General features: G+C 43.0%; 1 protein-coding gene across 1 annotated transcript; it reads left to right on the top strand.

The window, feature by feature from the left end:
* Positions 1-1869: 1869 nt before the first annotated feature.
* LOC137606453 (palmitoyltransferase ZDHHC23-A-like) lies at positions 1870-13878 on the top strand. Its single transcript, XM_068331707.1, has 6 exons — positions 1870-1943; positions 6539-6666; positions 7323-7367; positions 7499-8134; positions 10676-10843; positions 11136-13878. Exons 1-6 carry the CDS (start codon positions 1893-1895, stop codon positions 11407-11409), a joined length of 1302 nt encoding a protein of 433 aa, XP_068187808.1. The 5' UTR covers positions 1870-1892; the 3' UTR covers positions 11410-13878.
* The last annotated feature ends 10540 nt before the right edge of the window (positions 13879-24418 follow it).

Raw genomic sequence — 24418 nt, 5'->3', positions numbered from 1 at the left:
TGTGACTGGTGATGTCTTGAGATTCTTCATCACTCCCTCTGAGAAGATACTGTATGTCAAGGTGTTGGAGCCTTTGTGTAGCAAATGTAGGAAACCATTACTGCCTGATCTGCCCTAAAGTCACATTCCTACTGGCTGGAAATTTATTAATGCTTGGGAAAAGTATCTCAAATCAATTTTAAATTTGAGGCACTGTAATATAGACAAAGACAGATAAACACCTAATGAGATTACTAATTGGAGGAAAATAAAATCCTTGATTCAAGGGAAGCTGTAACCAGATTGGTAAAAAGTTATTCAAGAAAATTTACATAATAGAATAAAATTTTCTCTAAAAATGGAAACATTTAGGGAAATGTGGTCAAAATGGATTAGGAGACCTGACATGATTTAGTGGAAATTGCCATTTCCAATGAACTACTGCAGAGCTGTGATATAAGGAGAGGATTTCCATTAATTGTTGGTACATATGTTCATACACAGTAAAATGAAAGAGAATAACAGCAGGAAGATTTTCCTCATTTCCTTCCAAGGAAATGAAATTTATGAAAAAAATATTAATGTCCTGAGCGATTTCAGACTGTAGGGTAAACGTTGGTGAGCTCCTCCCTGAGAAATCTTTATCATCACCAACATGAAGTAAACACAATGTAGAGAAATTTCTTCCGTGATTGCCTTAACAGTATTACCTGAAGAATCCTCATCCTCTTTTCGTTACATCTCCCAGACACTCATCATCATCCAGATGATAAATGCCATCATTATGAGGTCAAGTTTTCACAAACACACTGCAGTCGTTCTCTTTTCGATGTTCAGTATCTTTCTTTTCACTGATGTTCCATGCTCCATGGTGGACATCAACGGGAAAGCTTCAAATTCTGCTTTTTGCCACCAATGTGTCATCTTTGGTTACACTGGTCAACAGTAGTGAGATCTGCCTGATCACCCAGATGTCTGATGCTGGTGCCTGATCACCATCATGTCGTTATCTTCCAGATGTTTATCGTGCTATGTTTATTGTGCCAATTCAGTTCCGCTGCAGATAGTCTGCAGTTATCTTCTGGATGTTCAACTTCTATCTTCTCCAAAGTCTCTTCAGTGACTTACTTTGCCATGTTGTCTGAAGAGTGTAGTTTCCTGCATGTTTCAGCAAATCAGATGGAAGAGTTGGACATGCTCCACTGTGGTATCCATTGTGATACTCAACCTCTATGTGGAATGTTTCACAGATCTTTGGTCAGAATGTGTTGCGATGTGCTCCCATATTTGACAGGATAGTGTGTCTGACAAGATTCCTACACTTGTGTTATGTTCTATGTTATATGTTTAGGCTTTGATCTCTTCTTATAGATCTTTCAGTGCCCTTTTTTTGTAACAAAGTTATGAAGGCATCCTGTGAGGGAAACTTTGCCACGGGCAGACCATTTATAGAGATCATGATGCAGGCTGTCTCCGTGCAGGCGATTCCTTTAAGTCAAACAGATTTAATCAACACTCAATAGTGGCAAAAACTTGTAGCATTCATGTAAGAAAATTGAAACATTAAAAATCACAAACAGCTAAAAACATCAGGGTAGAGAAAGCCAGATATTTACCAGAGACATGCTTGCACAATAAAATTTATACTAATTATTCAAAAATACTTGACATCACAAATATTTAATGTTTAAAGTCATTGACAGAATACTGTGAAGAATTCCATGTTAATATTAAATACACACAGGAACTCCTGCAGAGATCACTAGTGGGAGGTAATATGATCCCAGAGGGTGGGGCTGCCCTATGTATCATCACTCCCTCTCTCATCCATGAGTGCCTGTCATGCTTCTCGTACTCACTCTCGTCCAGCTCAGTGTGGATTGTCAGAGCTGCTCAACACCTCGATATGGCCTATGGATCCAGATATGAACCGTTCCTGGCTCTCTGAGTCCCCACGACACAAGGTAGAGTCTATATTTACCAAGCATAGCTTTAACACTTCAAACTGTAACTGATAGAGGGTCTGGGACAGAAGTTGGCTGTGTTTGAGAATGATTTGTGAACTATTTAATGACATTTGATACATACAATATCAAACCACTTGTCAGTTGCGTTCTGTTGGGTCACTCACTGCAGAATCCTAGAACTGACAACTATCCCACTGCACTGATGTTGCCAGCTAATTGTGTCGCTGCAGGATCAAAATAGGATTTCTTTTTTCAACACGTATGAGAAAGCAGGTGTTTAACTTCTGACAGAATGTGGAGATCTGAACCGTTTTGAACTTCATCACACTGATGTTCACCAAACGTTTACCTGGAGGGTAAATCTGAAAGTTCAGCACATTTAGAGACAGTTTTGTTTTTTTATTTATTTTTTGTAAAAGGATAAGGTAAGTTAACAGGTAAAATTTTTATTGATCTTAGACAGGTGGATTTTCCTGTTAACACAACCATAACAAATTAATTAGTAGTAAACTGTTGGAGTGTAATACTGGGGGTTATGATTATCTAAACAGCTAAATTGGGAAATCTGATCAGAAAAGCTTACTGAAACATCTGTTTTATCTTGTTTAATAATTCTCATGACAACACCATAACCAACTTTAGAAACCAGACTTAAACGATATGTCACATGGACAATAACTCAAATACGTCTGAGAATTGAGAGGTTGGTTCTGCTGGCCTAGATAGTCTGTCCCTGTAGACATAATGGCCTTGTTTCAACAAATTACATAATGATCCATTGGGAAATTACAATCTTCTATCCATCCATCCATCTTCCACCGCTTATCCGTAGTCGGGTCGCGGGGGCAGCAGCTTCAACAGGGAGCCCCAAACTTCCCTTTCCCCAGCCATATCCACCAGCTCTGACTGGGGGATCCCAAGGCATTCCCAGGCCAATGTTGAGATGTAACCCCGCCACCTGGTCTTGGGTCTGCCCCAAGGCCTCCTCCAAGCTGGACATTCCAGGAACACCTCCCTAGGAAGGCGCCCCGGAGGCATCCGCACCAGATGCCCAAGCCACCTCAGCTGACTCCTTTCCACTCAAAGGAGGAGCGGCTGTACTCTGAGCCCATCGTGAATAGCAGTGTTTCTCACCCTATCTCTAAGGGAGACACCAGCTATCTGCCTGAGAAAGCCCATTTCCGCCGCTTGTATCCTCGATGTAGTTCTTTCGGTCATGACCCATCACTCACGACCATAGGTGAGGGTAGGAGACTGAGCGGTAGATAGAGAGCTCTGCCTCTCGGCTTAGCTCCCTCTATGTTACAACAGCACGGTAAAGCGACTGCAATACCGCTCCTGCTGCCCCAATTCTCCGTCCAATCTCGCGCTCCATTGTTCCCTCACTCGACCCCAAGATACTTAAACTTCTTCACTTGTGGAAGGACCTCATTTCCCACTCGGAGAAGGCATTCCACCGGTTTCCTGTTAAGGACCATGGCCTCAGATTTGGAGGTGCTGATCCTCATCCCCGGTACTTCACACTCGGCCGTAAACTGGACCAGTGAGTGCTGCAGGTCACAGACCAGTGACACAAACAGGACCACATCATCTGCAAAAAGCAGCGATGCATTCCACAGACTACCAAACTATAAAACCTCCTAAACACGACCACACCTCGATATCCTTTCAATGAAAATCACGAACAAAATTGGTGACAAAGCGCAGCCCTGGCGAAGGCCAACAGCTACTCCGAACAAGTCTGACTTACGGCCCCCTCACCCCATACTTCTGCAGTATCTCCCACAGTATATCTCTGGGGACCCTATCGTGCGCCTTCTCCAAGTCCACAAAAAACATGTAGACTGGATTGGCATACTCCCAAGCCCCTTCTAGAATCCCTGCGAGAGTAAAAAGCTGGTCCGTTGTTCCACGACTAGGATGGAACCCACATGGTTCTTCCTCAATCTGAGGTTTGACAATCGGGCTGGACCCTCCTTTCCAGCACCTTGGAGTAAACTTTCCCCGGGGAGGCTGAGGAGTGTGATGCCCGTGTAGTTTGCACACACCCTCTGGTCTCCCTTTTTAAAAAAAGGAACCACCACCCCAGTCTGCCACTCTTAGCACTGTCCCAGACTTCCACGGAATGTAGAAGAGGAGTGACATCCATGACAACCCCTTAACACTCAGAGCCCTCAAGATTTCTGGGCCAATCTCATCAACACCCAGGACTTTGCCACCGTGAAGTTGTTTGACTACCTCGGTGACTTAGCCCAGAGAAATTGACACAAATCCCCCATCATCCTACAGCTCTGCCGCTGCAACAGAGGACCGGTCAGTTGGGGTGGTTGGATTCAGGAGTTCCTCAAAGTGTTCCTTCCACCGACCGACAAACTCCTCAGTCGAGGTCAACAGTGTCCCATCCTTGCCGTGTACAGCTTGGAGGGCCCCCCATTCCCCCCTCAGGAGGTGTCGGACAGTCCTCCAGAACAACTTTGGCGCCATCCAGTAGTCCTTCTCCATGGCCTCTCCGAACTCCTCCCACACCCTCTGTTTTGCCTCCATCACAGCCGAGGATGCAGTCCTTTTGCCTGTCGGTACCCTGCAACTGCTTCAGGAGTCCACAGGGACAACATGCCTGTGAAGGCCTCCTTCTTCAGTTGGACGGCATCCCGACCACCGAGGTACATCACGTTGTTTGAAGGTTACCGCCCCTTGAGGCACCCAAGACCTTGAGACCACAGCTCTCAGCTGCAGCTTCAGCAATGGAAGCTTTGAACATCATGGCCCCATCCTCCACAGGGATGCACAAGAAGCTCCTTCAGAAGTGTGAATTGAAAGCATTGTGGACAGAGTCCTCCAGACATTCCCAGTTCACCCGTACTACTCGTTTGGGCTTACCAGGTGTATCCAAAGGTTTCCTCTGCCAATGGACGCAATTCACCAGTGGTGATCAGTTGACAGCTCTGCCCCTCTCCTCACCCGAGTGTCCAAAACACATGGTCAAAGGTCAGTAGATATGATCACAAGATCAATCATTGACATCCGACCCAGGATGCTCTGGTACCAGGTACACTTATAAGCATCCTTGTGTTCGAACATGGTGTTAGTTATGAATAATCCGTGACTAGCACAGAAGTCCAACAACATAACAACACTCAGGTTTAGATCAGGGAGGCCATTCCTCCAAATCAAGCCCCTCCAGGTGTCTCCATCATTGCCAACATGTGCATTGAAGTCCCCCAGGAGAACAATGGAGTCTCCTACCAGCATCCCGTCTAGGACCCTATTTAGGGACCCTCAAGAAGGCCGAATACTCTGAGCTGCTATTTGGTGCATATGCACAAATAACAGTTTTCCCTCCCACAGCCTTAAGGCGCAGGGAAGCGACCCGCTCATCCACCGGGGTAAATTCCAAACAGCGGCGCTCAGCCGGGGGCTTGTGAGTATCCCCCCACCGCCCTGCGCCTCACGCCAGACGCAACTCTAGAGTAAAACAAGGTCCATCCCTTATCCAGGAGTTTGGATCCAGAACCGAGGTTATGCGTGGAGGTAAGCCCCATCCCATCCAACTGGTAACACTCCACCTCCAACACAAGCTCTGGCTCCTTCCCTGCCAGAGAGGTGACATTCCACGTCCCCAAAGTCAGCTTTTGCTGTCCAGGTGTGGTCCGTCGTGACCCCCAGTCATCACTGCCACCCATATAGCAGCGCACTTGACTCCATCGATCTGCCCTGCAGGTGGTGGCTCCACAGTAGTGGGAAGAATCCATGTTGCCTTTTCGGGATGAGCCCCGCCGGGCCCCGTGGCAGACCCGGCCACCGGGCACTCGCTGACGGGCCCTCCATCCAGGCCTGGCTCCAGATGTGGGCCCTGGGTTTCTTCAGGGCAGGGTCACGTGTTTCCCTTTTCGTTCTTTCATGGGATCTTCTGAACCATTCTTTGCCTGGCCCTTCACCTGAGACCTTTTTGCCTTGGGTGAACCAACAAAGTATTTCCCAGGATCCTTAGGGCACATAACCCTTTCCACCACAATAAGGTGATGGTTCCTTGGAGAGGGACACTCTTCTAATTTTGAATTAATTTCATGACATAAGTCTTGTGGTAGGTTATATGCAAAAGTTGAGTCCAGGATGACATCCTGTAATGTAACTCTGTGTTGTTTTTCTATGGCATGACAAATCAAAGGAAAAGTGTTTTTATCTGAGAGGACAACAGATATTTAATACCACTGTAGGCACTAAAAATAGCAGCTTTATTTCTATCCATTTGACCATGCCCATTGTGAATTGTCATCTTTTAAGACAGACCTGACACAAGACATTTCATCACAGCCAATGCCTCTCTGATACAGAGTAACAATTAAAGGGGAAGATTAGTGAATTTTTGTCTGATTAAGTAAAAGTAGTCTGTAAAATTAATAAATAAAATGGACTTTTAAAAAAAATAAATCTAGGAAGATGAATCCAGATACGTAACATAAAATAGAATGTTAATTGCTTTGACTGAAATTACATGACATGTTAACATTTTCGATAACCATATATGCAATTTCTGATTGAAGATTAAAAACATGTCAAACAACAGCTGTTACTTCTACTATTATCCACAGCCAGCCGTTATGCAATGGGAGAAGTTAAAGCCCCCAGAGCCAGATGATAGTATGTGTTGCTGTGAGTGTGACGGCTACTGCTGTGGATATAGCTGTGACTGTGAAGATCTGGATGAAGCCTTTAACAGGTACGAAGAAAGTATGTACTGCAAAACTGTACTGCAGTATTTTTGATAGTGTCATTAATGGAAAAAATATACAGTATGATTAATACATGAGCATGACATAACTAAAATGACACCTGTCTGACAAAAATAGTCCCCTCATTGTAATTCAAATTCTAATCTTTACATTTAGTTTTCTGCTACATATTTTTACAGCCAGCTACCACCTCCTGATTATAATAGTTTACCGAAAAACAGGTGTGAATCTATTTTAACTAAAGAAAGTTTAAAGTAGTTTAAAGTAAATATGTGAATATCTCAACATTATTCTGTTAGTATGACATCAATATATTCCCATTTTAAAAAAAACAATAATTACCTGTGACATTATTTAACCATTTGGACTGATTATAAGCTAATGTGTAAGATGTCGGCTTTCCCCCAAACACAATGGAAATAGATGGCGCTCCACTAATGATGGGCAGGATGCCATAAATATCTGTATCTTGCTTTACCACCAACATGATTCCCAAGTGGATTTATAGTTGCCTTCTGATGATGCAGTGTCCTTAGGAAGAAAAAAAATATTCACAAATGAATGTGATTTCTTGATATTGAAAGAGAGATAAACTCCTGATGAGTTTGTCTAATATAACAACTAACATATTTTGTGTTTTGAGCACTGGAAGTGAAGTGCCATCTAGATCCATTATGTTTGAAAGAAGGCAAACATTTCACCAGCTGATATTTCCAAAGCTCTGAATCAACAATAAAGGTAAGACAGAAAATATGTTCATTGATTTTTGTTGCCCTATATAAACCACAATAATCAATTAATGGCCGCTGTTCTCAGCAGGTGGCTGAAGAGTAGACAAATAAGAAGTGGATGCCAGCCGGCTGCACTTGGAGCCATGATTGATCACCTAGAAATCTCCATGATCCCAGTTCTGGTGTTGCTGCCTCTGCTACTGCAGGTTGCAGCACTGCACTATCTGCTGGCCATCATCATCCTGACATCTCTGCCTGGCCTGGTGCTGTGGTACTACTACGCTACACACCGGAAGAAGAGACGAACCCTCTTCTTCCTCACTCTTTCTCTCTACTCCCTGTTCTACATGTATTACCTCTTCATCACAGAGATTTTACCACGTGGGGACATTAGTCAGGGGCAGGTATGCGCTGTAACGGCTGGTATGATTTTCACCATCATTTCTCTAATACACACCAAGAGAGGCCCAGGACTGGTGGTGACCTCCCCGAATGAAGCACAGAATCACAGTCAGGAAGCCAACAAGGATCCCACATACGTTTATGGATCTGTCCAATCAGAAGCCTCTTCACTGGGGACTGTAACAGAGTTGCAGGTGACAAAAGAGGCCCTGGCAGCAAAATGGAGCAGATGTCCTGTTTGCAACATAATGAGACCCCCGCGGGCTGGACACTGTAGAACCTGTGGATCCTGTGTCCTGCGTATGGACCATCACTGTATCTGGTGGGCTGATTTGACTTACATGTTTTTTGTATATTGTGTCTCTGGTGTTGTCATTTGTAGATCTGCCATACTTTAATGAAGTTTTCAGTCGCACATTTTGAAAATAAATATAGGTCCATGATAGTTTAAACAACTGAAGCGTCTCTAAAATTGATAATAGATCCACAAAATAAAAGAGCATGTTTACCTTTGTAATGATGCCAGCATTATCTTTCTACTAGTCTTTCTAATACATTAAAAATACATAGTGTCCTCCTGGCAGACAAAAAAAACTCGACCCTAACAGAAATATGAAATACTGTCTTGTGATCACAGACTTGGGTTTTGCAGCTCATCTTGTAAGGAAGTGGCCACTCTGATTGGTAGCAGTTTTGAGTTCGGAACACAAAGACTGATGGGACATTTAAAGTTCACATTAAAAATCATATGTTAATGTTTTAAGTGTGGCATGTGGGTTTCTAGGTATTTGTTGCTGGAACTGTATTAGGTTTTATTAATCATATAGTGAGTACAACTGAGACACACTTGCACTTGGGAATTTGACCAACTTTTACACAGTTTTGGTTTTTCCTGACGTTAAGTATAAAATATTACCTGTCATCAAATGAGGACAGAGGTGTTGATCAAAATTAACAGCTATGCAAACTTGGTTCCAAATTTAAAATTGGTTGGTCAATTGTTGGACTTCCTCCTTCAAAATAAAACCATAGTTACAGTGGTATGAAAAAGTTTAGGCACCCCTGATAATTTCTAAGATTTTCCTTTATAAATAATTGGTGTTCGGATCAGCAATTTTAGTTTAATACATCATTTAGCAGACAAACACAGTAATGTTTGAGAAGTGAAATGAAGTTTATAGGATTAACAGAAAGTGTGCAGTGATTAAACAAAAGTAGGCAGGTGCTATAAATTTGGGCACCACAATAGAAAAATTACATCAGTATTTAGTAGATCCTCCTTTTGCAGAAACAGCCTCTAAACACTTCCCATAGCTTCCAATGAAGGTCTGGATTCTGGTTGAAGGTATTTTTGACCATTCTTCATTACAAAATATCTCCAGTTCAGTCAGTTTGATGGTTTCCGAGCATGGTCAGCCCACTTTAAATCACACCACAGATTTTAAATAATATCCAGGTGTTGGGACTGAGATGTTCCTCTGCGTGAATGCCTAAGTAGAGTTTGAGCTGTGTTACTGATACTGACTGGAATCCACATACCCTTCAACTTTAACAAGATTGCCAGTACCTGCACTGGCCATACAGCCCCACAGCATGATGGAACCGCCACTAAATTGTACTGTGGGTAGCAAGTGTTTGTCTTGGAATGCTGTGCTGTTCTCCTGTCATGCATACCGCCCCTTGTTATGTCCAAATAACTAAATTTTACATTCATCAGTCCACAGCACTTTATTCTAAATTGAAGCTGGCTTGTCCAAATGTGCTTTAGCATACCTCAAGCAACTCTGTTTGTGGCATGTGCGTAGAAAAGGCTTCTGCCACATTAAACTCCCATACGTCATCTCCTTGTGCAAAGTGCATTGAATAATTGAAAGATGCATAGTGACACCATCTGCAGCAAGTTCATGTTGTAGGTCTTTGGAGCTGGTCTGTGTGTTGGGTTTGACCATGCTCACCATCCTTTGCCTCTGCTTATCAGATATTTCTCTTGGCCTGCCACTCTGGGTGTTAACTACAACTGTTCCTGTGGTCTTCCATTTCCTCACTATGTTCCTCACAGTGGAAACTGACAGCTTAAATATCTGAGCTAGCTTCTTGTATCCTTCCCCTAAACCATGATATTGAACAATCTTTGTTTTTAGGCCATTTGAGAGTTGTTTTGAGGCACCCATGTTGCCACTCTTCAGAGAAGATGCAAAAAGGAGAACAACTTGCAAGTGGCCCCCTGAAATACCCTTTCTCCTGATTGGCTTCAACTTTGTATGTAGGTCAACGGTCAATGAGCTTACCAAACAAACTGTGTTCCAATAATTAGTGCTAAAGGTACTCAAATCAATAAAACCTATCTTTCTATCTATCTATCTATCTATCTATCTATCTATCTATCTATCTATCTATCTATCTATCTATCTATCTATCTATCTATCTATCTATCTATCTATCTATCTATCTATCTGCCTAATTTTGTTCAAGTAATTATTGCACATTTTCTGTTAATCCTATAAACTTCATTTCACTTCTCAGACATCACTGTGTTTGTCTGCTATATGATATATTTAACTGAAATTGTTGATCGGAACAGCTAATGATTTATAAAGAAAATCTTGAATATGATCAGGGGTGCCAAAACTTTTTCATACCACTGTATATATAAAGTCACATATAAAGTCAATGTCAACAAAGTCCTTCATCTATTCCCCCCAGAGCATAAGACATTAAATGTAGGAAATGGTGTAACCTGAAAATATGAAAAGTAAATGAAACTTTAAATGAAACTTTGAAATGTTGGTGTTGGATCGTTTAAGATGAAGCTGAGTGTCTTTGCTTTAGTGTCCTCTAACAGACACTGTTTCTGTTTTTGTAGGATTAACAGTTGTGTTGGACAAGCAAACCATCGCAGTTTCCTGTTGACTATTTGTGTGTTTGTGGTGACCTCTATGTATGGGATCAGTTTGGTGCTTTGCAGTCTCTGTCCTCGACAGTATCTGATGACAGCTCTCTTCTACTGCCCCACCGTCTACAGTCAGTCAAGGTACATCACTACTTCGTAATGTCTCTCAACCACAGGCTGCAAGTGACTACAGAATTTAATTAATAGAATGGACAGAATTCAATGAAATTTCACACGTGATTTGTAGGGGTCCTAAATGTGAGCATCTCTCCTTTTTAAAAAAAACATTTTAAGGCACAATAACCTGGAACTTGGGCTATCAGTTGCTCAGTAGTTTTTCAAATTGCCTCCATAAATTTCAGTTCTATTAAATTAAATTTCAAATGTTATACCATACTGCATATGAAATACACTTTTTTCTCTCTGTCTACAGCACGGCGTTGTGCTTCACATGTGCCTGGTATAGCAGCATTGTCACAGGTGGTTTGCTTTATCTTCTGGGGGTGCAAGTTCTGAATATCAGCTTCAACGTGACAGAGCGAGAATCTCTGCTGGCTCTGAGGAACAAAACGGGCCAGAGCCGCCTTTGGGGACTCGTCATTGATACTGGAGAGTATTCACGTGGCTTCTTTCAGAACTGGATCGAGTTCCTCACCATGCCAGATGCCCCAGTTACACATCCCTCCACCCTCACTGACCTGGTGTAGTGTCATGTAAACACTCTGCAGTAACATTCAAATAGCAGAACAAATATAACAATTGAGAAGATATTTATGCATTTTGATGTCAGCTGATTACCTGCAATGTTTTGTTCTGGGGGTTTGTTGCATAATATTTTTATTCTTGTTGTGACCTAATCATTGCAGTTCATAATGAAGCAGACAAGAACTTGGCATTACACTGTTTTCAACCGCAGCAGTTTGAGAATAGGGAAAGTTCCTGTTTCACAGAGTCTCAATCTCACATCTTTAATTGTTCTAACGAATAAATCAGATTTTTATACATGCGTTAGATGTTAATGGACAATTTTGGAGTGACCACTCAACCTAAGCTGAAGTTTTGGAAGTGAGCAGAAGCAAACATGGGAAGTAATGCACATGCAGAGTCTGCAAAGAAAGGCCCCAGGTGGAATTGAACCTAAGACCTTCTTACTGTGAGGCAACGGCGCTACCCACTGCACCATTATGCTGCCCTCAATCACATATTGTCAAATATGAATCAATATATTCTAATTTCTCACACCTAGATCTGGATCCGCTTGCAGACAATGGTGGAACATCATGAGATGTCCGTGCCTGAATATTCTTAATTTGACTGGCAAAATAATTTCAATAATAGTAAATAAAACAATGGACCCCGTGAGTTAGTGACAGGCGTATGATCACAATACTGCTGCAGCTTTATGTCGTTTTATGAGTGATATGATCTCGTTTTTCCTGTATTACAGTTTTTTTCAGTCGCTAGCAAGCGCCTACCCACACTTCTAATACTTTTTCTAAATTCTCAACTCCCACCTAGAGAGCACAATTGACCAAATTGTTAATTTTCTTCTCAAAAACACATTTTGTTCAATAAACACTAACTCTTCATTTAAAAATAGAATACATCTTTTTCTATACACACACTTTACTAAACACTGGAAATTTGACTCAAAATGAAATTACTATGTCAAACAATAATTCTTGTTTTCACTTCATAAGGTATATGCAGTCAATCAAAGTACACCTTTCAAAATACTAGGTACTGTTGACATTATAAAAATTGCACAGACTTTTATGTTTCAGTTTTACTGGTATTTGCATGCAAAATGTACACAAAGTTTATTGGTTGGGAACTTTATGTCCAAATGTAATTTTCACATTCAAAAGCATTTCAGCAAAGAGCAAATCAGTTTTTTTCCTTTACAGTTTATTACAGGAGGTACAGTAAAAATACTGTTTACAATATGATAGAACAGAAAAAGATTACAGTCAACAAAATAGCCATGAAACACACAAGAGCATTCTGACAAAAAAAGACAACAGCCCAGAAAAAAAAGAGGGCGGGGGGCCTACGTAAAAAAGCACAAGCTGTGTGTCAATGGGGCGGCAGTGACTCAGCGGTAGAGCGGGTCGTCCAATGTTCCAAGATCGGCGGTTTGATTTCCGCTCCCACCCAAAAATACTAAAACACAACAGTGAGAGCTGATAGTGGGAGGTGTCAGCTCACCTCCAGAGCACTGCCGAGGCGCCCTTGAGCGAGACGCCTTTGAGCAAGGCGCCCTTGAGCGAGGTGCCTCTTGAGCGAGGCACCCCTTGAGCGAGCACCGTCACCCTTTACAAGTTGCTCATTTGGGCGCACCATAAAGGAGCTTCCTGCCACTTTACCTAAATAAATAATAAATTAAATAATAAAAAAAACAATCCATAATTTTGTTGGGAGGTATAGCTTGTCTGTTAAGAAAATGAAAGTATTGTGGTAATATGTTCACTGACTGCATATTGAGTGAAAGCAACATGAAATGTCTGAATGGTATGGCCACAAAAGACCGATGCTGTGCTAATTCTGTTTAGAGTTTTGAAAATGTGACTGTTGTTTGGACAAACGCTTGTTAGCGACTGAAAAAAACTGTAATAGTCCTCTCTGCAGTGCTCCATTACAGGTTTTTGTTTTTATTAGTTTTTTTATTTTATCTCATAGTACCAGTGATAACCCTATTACATCACCCAGGGCTACATATTTTTAGATATACCGGTACTGGAAAATGTCTTGATTGATTAGTACAGATAATATTGATTTGGAGGCCACAGTCCTGTCCATTGTTGGAAAGTACTGCATTTAAAGTACAAGTGTACCTTTTTACCATTATATAGAATAAAAAAGCTAACTAAACAATTTGCACACTGTAATGTCTCCAGTGTTTCACTCAGCCCACCATTACTTCCCATTATCAGTTCTTATAATGTACATCTTGGGTGGAGCCATTGATCAGACTGTTTAAATCGATACCTATTGTCCACTTAAATCACTCTGCATCAACTGATAACCCTTGTGGTGTCTTCATCCTCCTTACCTCCATGCCATCCGCTCTGGAGACAGCCTCAAGGCATTACCACCTACACTGACTGGCTCCAAGGCTCATATTTGCCATAAATATAGTTTTACATCATTTAAATTATATTTTAAAATGTTTTAACCCGAGAGGACCCATATTGACACCGGTGTCACACGCGCTTTGAATGCCCGTCTCTTCATTATAAAGCTTTTTGTCTGATTTTAACTTGTTAAGTCCCTAAGTGATGTATACTCAACATCCTGGTATCATGACCATGTGACAGTCGCGTCTGTGACAGAAAGTGATCTCTCCAAAATAGTAATAAAATGATAATAAAATAATAATAAAATTAAGTTTTATTGTTCTGAAAAAACTTTAAAAATGTGTTCTATATGGTCCACTTGGTCTGTGGTATAACCCACATAATTTTCCTGTAAGGATAAATGGGTGTGGGTTCTCTAGGGTTAAAGTAGAACTGAGTGTGTGGTTTTACTCTTCTTCTTCTTTTCCTTTCGGCTTTTCCCTTCAGGGGTAGCCACAGCGAATCAATTGCCTCCATCTAGCCCTGTCCTTTGAATCCTCTTCTCTCACACCAACTACCTTCATGTCTTCCCTCATTACATCCATAAACCTCCTCTTTGGTCTTCCTCTAGGCCTCCTGCCTGGCAGTTCAAAACTCAGCATCCTTCTACCAATATATTCACTCTGGACATGTCCAAACCATCTCAGTCTGGCCTCTCTGGCTTTATCTCCAAAACCTTTAACATGTGCTGTCCCTCTGATGTACTCATTCCTGATCCTATCCTTCCTGGTCACTCCCAAAGAGAAGCTCAGCATCTTCATCTCTGCTACCTCCAGCTCTGTCTCCTGTCTTTTCCTCAGTGACACTGTCTCTAGACCAAATAACATCGCTGGTCTCACCACAGTTTTGTACCACCTTTCCTTTCATTTTAGCTGAAACTCTTCTGTCACACATCACACCTGACACTTTCCTCCGCCCGTTCCATCCTGCCTGGACACGCTTCTTCACCTCTTTTCCACACTCTCCATTGCTCTGGACTGTTGAGCCCAAGTACTTAAAATCCTCCACCTTCTTGATCTCTTCTCCCTGTAACCTCTCTCTTCCACTTGGGTCCCTCTCATTCACACACATGTACTCTGTCTTACTGCGGCTAACCTTCATTCCTCTCCTTTCCAGGACAAACCTCCACCTCTCTAGCTTCTCCTCCACCTGTTCCCTGCTCTCACTACAGATGACAATGTCATCTGCAAACATCGTAGTCCATGGGGATTCCTGTCTAACCTCGTCTGTCAGCCTGTCCATCACCATAGCGAACAAGAAGGGGCTCAGAGCTACATACTTCTCTGCCACTCCAGACTTCCTCATACAATACCACAGTTCCTCTCTGGGCACCCTGTCATAAGCTTTCTCCAGATCTACAAAAACACATTGGAGCTCCCTCTGGCCTTATCTTTTTTGGCATGAAACCATACTGTTGCTCACAAACGTTCACTTCTGCCCTTAGTCTAGCTTCAACTACTCTTTCCCATAACTTCATTGTATGGCTCATCAGCTTTATTCCTCTGTAGTTGCCACAACTCTGCACATCTCCCTTGTTCTTAAAAATGGGTACCAGCACACTTCTCCTCCATTCCTCAGGCATCTTCTCACTATCTAAGATCCTGTTGAACAACCCAGTCAGAAACACTACTGCCACCTCTCCTAGACACTTCCATACCTCTACAGGTATATCATCAGGACCAACTGCCTTTCCACTCTTCATCCTCTTCAATGGCCTCCTCACTTCATCCTGACTAATCTTTGCTACGTCCTGGTCCACAACAGTCACCTCTTCTAGTCTTTGTTCTCTCTCATTTTCCACGTTCATCAACTCTTCAAAGTACTCTTTCCATCTTCCCATCACACTACTGCCACCTGTCAATAGACTTCCATCCCTATCCTTAATCACCCTAACCTGCTGCACGTCCTTCCCATCTCTATCTCTCTGTCTTGCCAACCGGTATAGATCAGTCTCTCCTTCCTTACTGTCCAACCTAGCATACAAGTCATCATAAGCTTCTTGTTTGGCCTTTGCTACCTCTACCTTCACCTTACGCTGCATCTCCCTGTACTCCTGTCTACTCTCCTCAGTCCTCTCAGTGTCCCACTTCTTCTTAGCTAACCTCTTTCTCTGTATACACTCCTGTACCTCCTCATTCCACCACCAAGTAACCTTATCTACTTTCCTTCCAGATGACACCAAGTACTCTCTTACCTGTCTCCCCCGAATCGGTCTTCTGATTGACTAGTCCAAACGCTAATATCTTTAAATAATGTAGCCTGGAAACTTGCTACACATGCAACACTCTTCCTTTTTCAGCTTCCACCATTTCGTCCTCTGCTCTGCCTTTGTCCTCTTCATCGTCCTCACCACCAGAGTCATCCTACACACCACCATTCTATGCTGTTTGGCTACACTCTCACCTACCACTACTTTACAGTCACTCATCTCCTTCAGGTTACACCGTCTACACAAGATGTAGTCTACCTGTGTGCTCCTACCGCCACTCTTATAGGTCAGTCTATGTTCCTGCCTCTTCTGGAAGAAAGTATTCACTACAGCCATTTCCATCCTTTTTGCAAAGTCAACTACCATCTGTCCTTCTGCGTTCCTCTCCTGGATACCAAACCTGCCCATCACATCCTCATCACCTCTGTTTCCTGCACCAACATGTCCATTGAAGTCTGCTCCAATGACAACTCTCTCACTTCTAGGCATGCTCTGCATCACTTCATCAAAGTCCGACCAGAATTTATTCTTCTCCTCCAGCTCACATCCTACCTGTGGAGCATACCCGCTAACGACATTGAACATCACACCTTCTATTTCTAGCTTCAGACTCATCACTCTATCCAACACTCTTTTTACCTCCAGGACATTCCTAACAAACTCCTCCTTCAAGATAACTCCTACTCCATTTCTCTTCCCATCTACACCATGATAGAACAACTTGAACCCTGCTCCTAAACTTCTAGCCTTGCTACCTTTCCACCTGGTCTCCTGTACACATAGTATGTCTACCTTCCTCCTCTGCATCATGTCAACCAACTCTCTACCTTTTCCTGTCATAGTTCCAACATTCAACATCCCTACTCTTAGTCCTATACTCTTGGTGTTCCTCTTCTCTTTCTTCGAGTGAACGCACTTTCCTCCTCTCCTTCTTCGGTGTGGTTTAACAATGTCAAAAATATGTACTGTTCAGCTATATCTATTCAGCTATATCTTCAGCTATATCTTCAGCTATATCTCTTCATCCAAATATGCTGTAAACATGTTATTGAATATCATTTTAATCAGTAAGAAAAACCATTGACATACTTTTACATATGCTAGCTGCTGACAAACGCCTGACACATGCAGCCCATCCTGACTGCTGTATGTAAGTAAATGATCTGTTTCAGAATAAACTAGTAGGATCACATCATGCTATCAAAACGTGTAGTTACTGCGCTCATTACAAACTGTATGTTATGCTGGAATTCTATCTGTAGATTTTTATTTCTATCTGTGATTTCTCGCTTTTCTCCTGAAAATACCAAAAACGCTCAGGAATTTTTTTCTAGCGTCCAAAAAAGATTCTGTCATGATTTGCGTGGACAGCAGTGGCTCAGTGGTAGAGCGGGTCGTCTAATGTTCCAAAGATCAGCCCAAAAAGATCCCGCCCAAAAAAAAACAAGGCAGTCAGAGACTGCAACATCCCTCGACACCCCTGAATTCAAAATTTTACCCTGACCTACACATTTTTGTCCTCTGGCTTCCTGAAAATGTTGCTTCTTGTTTACTGATTATTTCTCATCCGCTTTCAGAAATGTGTACCTATACAGGTATAAAAGTCAAAATTTGAACTTGACCTAGTTTTTCAAGGTCAAAATTGTGATCTAATTTTCATCCCCTTTCCTCCCTGAATATAACGCCTTTTGTTACGTCTTTCTATCTTATCTGTTTCCCAAGATATGTGCAAAAAAATGTACAAAAGTTGAAATTTGACCTTAATCTAGTTTTCTCAAGGTCATCATCTCATTTTCATCCCCTTTGCCACCAAGTAATGGGCTTTTTCTTTCATCTTTCTATCTGCAACAGTTGTGAAGATATTTGGTGGACAGACAGACGAACACACAAACACTGACAATTACAATATATCACCGCTTTGCGGTATGTAAAAAACAGCCAGAGTATGAACTGATATTGGGAAGTGTCAGCTCACCTCCAGAGCACTGTCAAGGCACCCTTGAGGAAGGTGCCGTCCCCCTTTACAAGTTGCTCATTTGAGGCGCTCCACAAAGGCGCTGCTCGCCACTCTACCTCCTTCTGCATGCTTACATATCCCCTTGTGTGTGTGTGTGTGCACGTGCTACGGGGTACAAACTAACATGTATGCATGTCAGTCAGTCATTTTTAGATTACCACCACTGTATACACTGCAGTGGGTCATGGGGAGCCGGAGCCTATCTCGGCGGCATAGGGCGTGAGGCAGGGGACACTCTGGGCACGACACCAGTGTACCGCGGAGCCACATACAAAGACATTAAACCATGCACACACACACTCATTCCTACGGGCAATTTGGAACGGCTAATCAACCTGAAGTGCATGCTTTTGGAGGTGGAAAGAAGCCGGAGAACCCGGAGAGAACCCACGCAGACACGGGGAGAGCATGCGAACTCCGCACAGAGCGGGACTCGAACCCGGGTCCGCAGTGTTGTGAGGCGCTAACCACTGCGCCACCGTGCCGCATGTATGCATGTGTTCGAAGTATTTACTGACTAGATTGTGCTCTTAATTACCCTTTGGGGATCAGATCAGATCAGTATTTTTTTTTCTTTTTTTAATTTTTTTAAATTAATCAGGGAATTCATCACGCTTCTGTTTAGTTTAATTCTATACCTACCCTCTACTACCACAGGGAGGCCAAATACCATTTGCACTTTAAAATTAATGCCTCAATAAGGATTGATGAATATGTTATCGTTACAGTTTTTTTCAGTCACTTACAAGCGTTTGTCCAAACAGTAGCCACATTTTCAAAACTCTAAACACAATTAGCACAGCATCGGTCTTTTGTGGCCATACCATTCACACATGCTTTCATTTTCTTAACTGACAAGTTATACCTCCCAACAAAATTATGGATTGTTTTTTTATTATTTACGAATGTCAACACACAACATCCCACAATAGTAAAAACAACATTCCAAACCTTAGATACAGTATAAAAACCTCTGATTCTGCAATGATATCAGTTCAAAAACAATATATCGCAGCTGATAAACAAACAATTGAATATTTTATTTTTTTATTTTTTTTATTTTACATAATTAATCTCCAAAGGGAAATTAGTGGCACACTGTAGTTAGTCAAATCAAATCACATGCATATGTTAGTGTGTACAGGCCCTGAACACACACTCACACACACAGGGGTCCTGTACGCATGCAGGAGGATGTAGAGTGGTGGGCAGCCCCTTTATGGTGCGCCCAAATGAGCAACTTGTAAGGGTGACAGCGCCTTGCTCAAGGGCGCCTTTACAGCGCTCCAGAGGTGAGCTGACACCTCCCACTGTCAGCTCACACTCCGGGTATTTGTGGGCGGGGATTGGGAATCGAACAGCCAATCTTGGAACATTGGACGACCCGCTCTACCGCTGAGTCACTGTCGCCTCATTGACACACAGCTCATCATTGCCAAGGGTGGATCCGGCGTACTAAGCGGTTCTATCCCAGGTGCATCGCCTTGGATGAGATTAGAGATAGTAATTTTGTGTTTTTTTACGTAAGCCCCCTCCCCCCCGCCCCCCATTTTTTCTTGGATTTTTGCTGTTATGTTTTGTTTTTGTTCATAACGCTCTTGTGTGTTTCATGAATATTTTGTTCACTGTAAGCTTTTTCTGTTCTATCATATTGTAAACAGCATTTTTACTGTACCTCCTGTAATAAATTGTAAAGGAAAAAAACTGATTTGCTCTTTACTGGAATGCTTTTGATTGTGAACATTGCATGTGGACATAGTTCCCAACCAAAAAACTTTTTGTACATTTACATGCAAATACCAGTGGAACTGAAACATGAAAGTCTGTGCAATTTTTACCACTATTTTGAATCCTGGTGTACTTTGATTGACTGCATGCACCTTATGAAGTGAAAACAAGAATCATTGTTTGACATAGTAATTTCATTTTGAGTCGAATTTCCAATGTTTTGGTAAAGTGTGTGTGCAGAGAAAGATGTGTTCTATTTTGAAATGAAGAGTTAGTATATATTTAACAAATTGTGTTTTTGAGAAGAGAATGAACCATTTGGTCAATTGTTCTTTGTAGGTGTTAGTCTGTGTTAAGAGTTTAGAAAAAGTATTTGAAGTATGGGTAAGCGCTTGCTAGCGTCTGAAGAAAACAAATATTTCATTCTGATCGAGACGTCTGACTGCCGACATGCAACCAGGGTGATAGCGCCACCTGCTGGCTTGCAGCAGGTCTTGTGCAAAACGTTTGATGACGATTTTCATCGTTTGGACTTCAGATCATTTACTGGTAAAGAATGTCTAAATCAGAGGTGACCAAACTTTTTGAAAATGTGCAAATGAGACACACACATATTTCTTTCATAGTCTTGAAAATATCCTCCCAATTCATTGTGAGAGTGGTGAGTTTCTTTCTTTTTTCTGCCATGTTTTCGGACTAAGAAAATGCATTCAGCGCCAATCAGTGCCTGCTAGCTTACTCTCCACAAGCACAGGTTTTGACTCACGCACAGTATTGACCTTTGAACTACAGTAGGTGAAAGTTCACCTAAATTTATCTAAACTTCACGTTGAATAAACATTTTTAAGATATCGTCATTTTTTATATTTAAATTTAAAAAAGAGTAACAACTGAATAAAACTAAATTCTCTATTTTTAGAACAGGCCCTGCCCACTGGGACCGTGTTGGTCACCTCTGGTCTAAATAGTGTGTGCTGTGTAGCACTAACTGGTGGACATAGTGTGTGTCACTGTAATAGTGTGTAACAGTGAGTAGGTACTAGTATGTAATAGCGTATACTGTAATAGATGATAATAGGGTGTAATAGCTTGTAGCTGAATATTGAAATGCTAAAGTAAATATCACAACATGGTCAGGCAAAATGGGTTAGATAAAGCAGAATTTAGATAAAGATGAGATAGGATTTGGGTTAAGAAAAAGCAAAACAGATAGCAATAGTCCAAGACTTTAGAACTGCTGTTATAGTACAAATGGTACAAATGGTAAAGGATACATGTGCATATGTGTTTATTGATGTACATTAGGAATATTGAACTGTTTAATTGATGATATGGTCGTTGTTTGAATAAGGAGAATTGAACAAACATGATAGAAATGTTTATTACTTTAACTGATTTTGGGATTTATCACAGTGTAAGGACATGGTAATGATGATTGATGTTTATTTCATTGTTTTTATTTGTTATTTGAAAACAAAACAATGTTGTTTTGATTGTTAATTCATTCCAGGAGTTTTGTTTATTGTAATATGACAACCTGTTTGTATGCAATAATATCTGTCTAGATTGAGAATGTCTAGATCTGTACATGCAAAAATGGATTGGTTTGGTCTGCAACCACACTGGAGAGTTTCACAGGGTTTGGTAAAAAAAAAAAAAAGAGGAAGGAGAGCGAAAGAGAGACGAAGAAGTTGGCGAGCGTCATATGGACGGATGGAAAATTAATAAACTATACACCTGGATTAAGAAAACGGCATTGCTCGTTGGTGATTTTAATCACCCCCTTTTTCCGGAGTGTAATATCACCTCAGACTGAAGTTCATTTATTCCTTCATTCATTCACTGCAATACCACTCCTGCTGCCCCAGTTCTCCATCCAATCTGATGCTCCATTGTTCTCTCACTCGTGAACAAGGACCCTAAGATACTTAAACTTCTTCACTTGTGGAAGGACTTCATCCCCCACTTGGAAAAGGCAGTCCACCGGTTTCCTACTGAGGACCATGGCCTCAGATTTGGAGGCACTAATCCTAATCCCCGCTTCTTCACACTCGGCTGAAAACCAGACCAGTGAGTGCTGCAGGTAATAGGCCGATGACGCAAACAGGACCACATCATCTGCAGAAAGCAGCAACGCAATCCTCAGGTCACCAAACTGTAACCCCTCCTCACCGCGACTACACCTCGATATCATGTCCATGAAAATCACAAATAGAATTGGTGATAAAGCGCAGCCCTGGTGAAGGCCAACAGCTACTCGGAACAAGTCCAACTTACTGCCGAGAACCCAAACGCAGCTCTCACTTTAGGCGAACAGGGATTGGATGGCCCTGAGGAGAGGCCCCCTCACCCCATACCCCCGCAGTACCTCCCACAGTGTATCCCTGGGGACCCGATCATACGCCTTCTCCACAAAATCACATGTAGATTGTATTGGCATACTCCCAAGCCCCCTCTAGGATCCCTGCGAGAGTAAAAAGCTGGTCTGTTGTTCCACGACCAGGACGGAACCCATATTGTTCCTCCTCAATCTGAGGTTCGACAATCGGTCGGATCCTCCTTTCCAGCACCTTGGAGTAAACTGTGTGATGTGTGATGCCCCTGTAGTTGGCACACACCCTCTGGTCCCCCTTTTTAAAAAGGAACCACCACCCCAGTCTGCCACTCTTAGCACTGTCCCAGACTTCCACGCAATCTTAAAGAGGCGTGTCATCCATGACAGCCCTTCAACACCCAGAGCCTTCAGCATTTTTGGGCGGATCTCATCAACACCGTGGGCTTTGCCACCGTGCAGTTGTTTAACTACCTCAGTGACTTCGCCTCGAGAGATTGACTCAAATCCCCCATCATCCTCCAGCTCTGCCTCTGCAACAGAAGATGGTTCAGTTGGGTTAGTTGGATTCAGGAGTTCCTCAAAGTGTTCGTTCCACCGACCGACAACCGCCTCAGTCGAGGTCAACAGTGTCCCATCCTTTCTGTATACAGCTTGGATGGTCCCCCGTTTCCCCCTACTGAGGTGTCGGACAGTCCTCCAGAACAACTTTGATGCCGTCTGATAGTATTTCTCCATGGCCTCTCTGAACTCCTCCCACACCTCTGAACTCCTCTGTTTTGCCTCCAACACATCCGAGGCTGCAGTCCTTTTGGCCTGTCAGTACCCTACAACTGCAGGGTACCAGGTCTATCCCAAGGTTTCCTCCGCCAACAGCCCCAACTCACCACCAGATGGTGATCAGTTGACAGCTCTGCCCCTCTCTTCACCCGAGTGTCCAAAACACACGGTCGAAGGTCAGATGAAACGATCACAAGATCAATCACTGACATCTGACCCAGGGTGCTCTGGTACTAGGTACACTTATGAGCATCCTTGTGTTCGAACATGGTGTTAGTATGAACAATCCGTGACTAGCACAGAAGTCCAACAGCATAACAACACTTGGGTTTAGATCAGGGGGGGCATTCCTCCCAATCACGCGTACTCTGAACTGATATTTGGTGCATATGCACAAAAAACAATTAGTTTTCCGTCCCACAGCCTTAAGGCGTGGGGAAGCGACCCTCTCAACCACCGGGGTAAACTCCAACACAGCGGCGCTCAGCCGGGGGCTTGTGAGTCTCCCCACACCCGCCCTGCACCTCACACCTGATGCAACTCCAGAGTAAAACAAGGTTCAACCCCTATCCAGGAGTTTGGATCCACAACCGAGGTTATACGTGGAGGTAAGCCCTTCCATTTCCAACTGGTAACACTCCACTTCCAACACAAGCTCCAGCTCCTTCCCAGCCAGTTAGGTGACATTCTACGTCCCCAAAGTCAGCTTTTGCCGCCCGGGTCAGGTCCGTCGTGACACCCTGTCGTCACTGCCACCCATATGGCAGCGCACCCGACCCCATCGGTCTGCCCTGCGGGTGGTAGGTCCACAGGGGTGGGAAGAATCCATGTTGACTTTTCGAGCTGAGACTGGCACGTGGCAGACCCAGTCACCAGGCGCTCGCTAACTGGCCCTCCATCCAGGCCTGGCTCCAGATGTGGGCCCTGGGTTTCTTCAGGGCACGGTCACTTGTTTCCCTTTTCGTTCTTTCATGGGATCTTCTGAACCATACTTTGTCTGGCTCTTCACCTGTGACCAGTATGCCTTGGGTGACCCTAAGGTTCCGGGTTCAAGTCCCGCTCTGTGGGGAGTTCTCATGCTCTCCCCGTGTCTGCTTGGGTTTTCTCTGGGTTCTCCGGCTTCCTCCCACCTCCAAAAGCATGCGCTTCAGGTTGATTGGCTGGTCCCAAATTGCCCATAGGAGTGAGTGTGTGTGCATGGTTGTCTGTGTGACTCCGCGGTGCACTGGCATCATGCCCAGAGTGTCCCCTGCCTCACGTCCTATGCCAACTAAGATAGGCTCCAGCTCCCCGTGACTCGCTACGGCGGATGAAGCAGCAGAAAATGAATGAAGAAGGACCCTACCAGGAGTACAAGACTCCCGACAACATAGCTCCCAGGATCCTTTGGGCACACAAACCTCTCCACCACGATAAGGTGATGGTTCCTTGGAGAGGAACATTCAGATATATCATATAAAAGATGAGGACCCCATGATAAACAACACTTCCATCGGTAAGCAAATGCACATAGCAAGAGAAGATCAACACAATC

This window comes from Antennarius striatus, chromosome 13, assembly GCF_040054535.1.
Source record: "Antennarius striatus isolate MH-2024 chromosome 13, ASM4005453v1, whole genome shotgun sequence".
Classification (NCBI taxonomy): Eukaryota; Metazoa; Chordata; class Actinopteri; order Lophiiformes; family Antennariidae; genus Antennarius; species Antennarius striatus.
The sequence above is the reverse complement of the archived record's forward strand: the minus strand, read 5'-3'. Positions and strand labels throughout refer to the sequence as shown.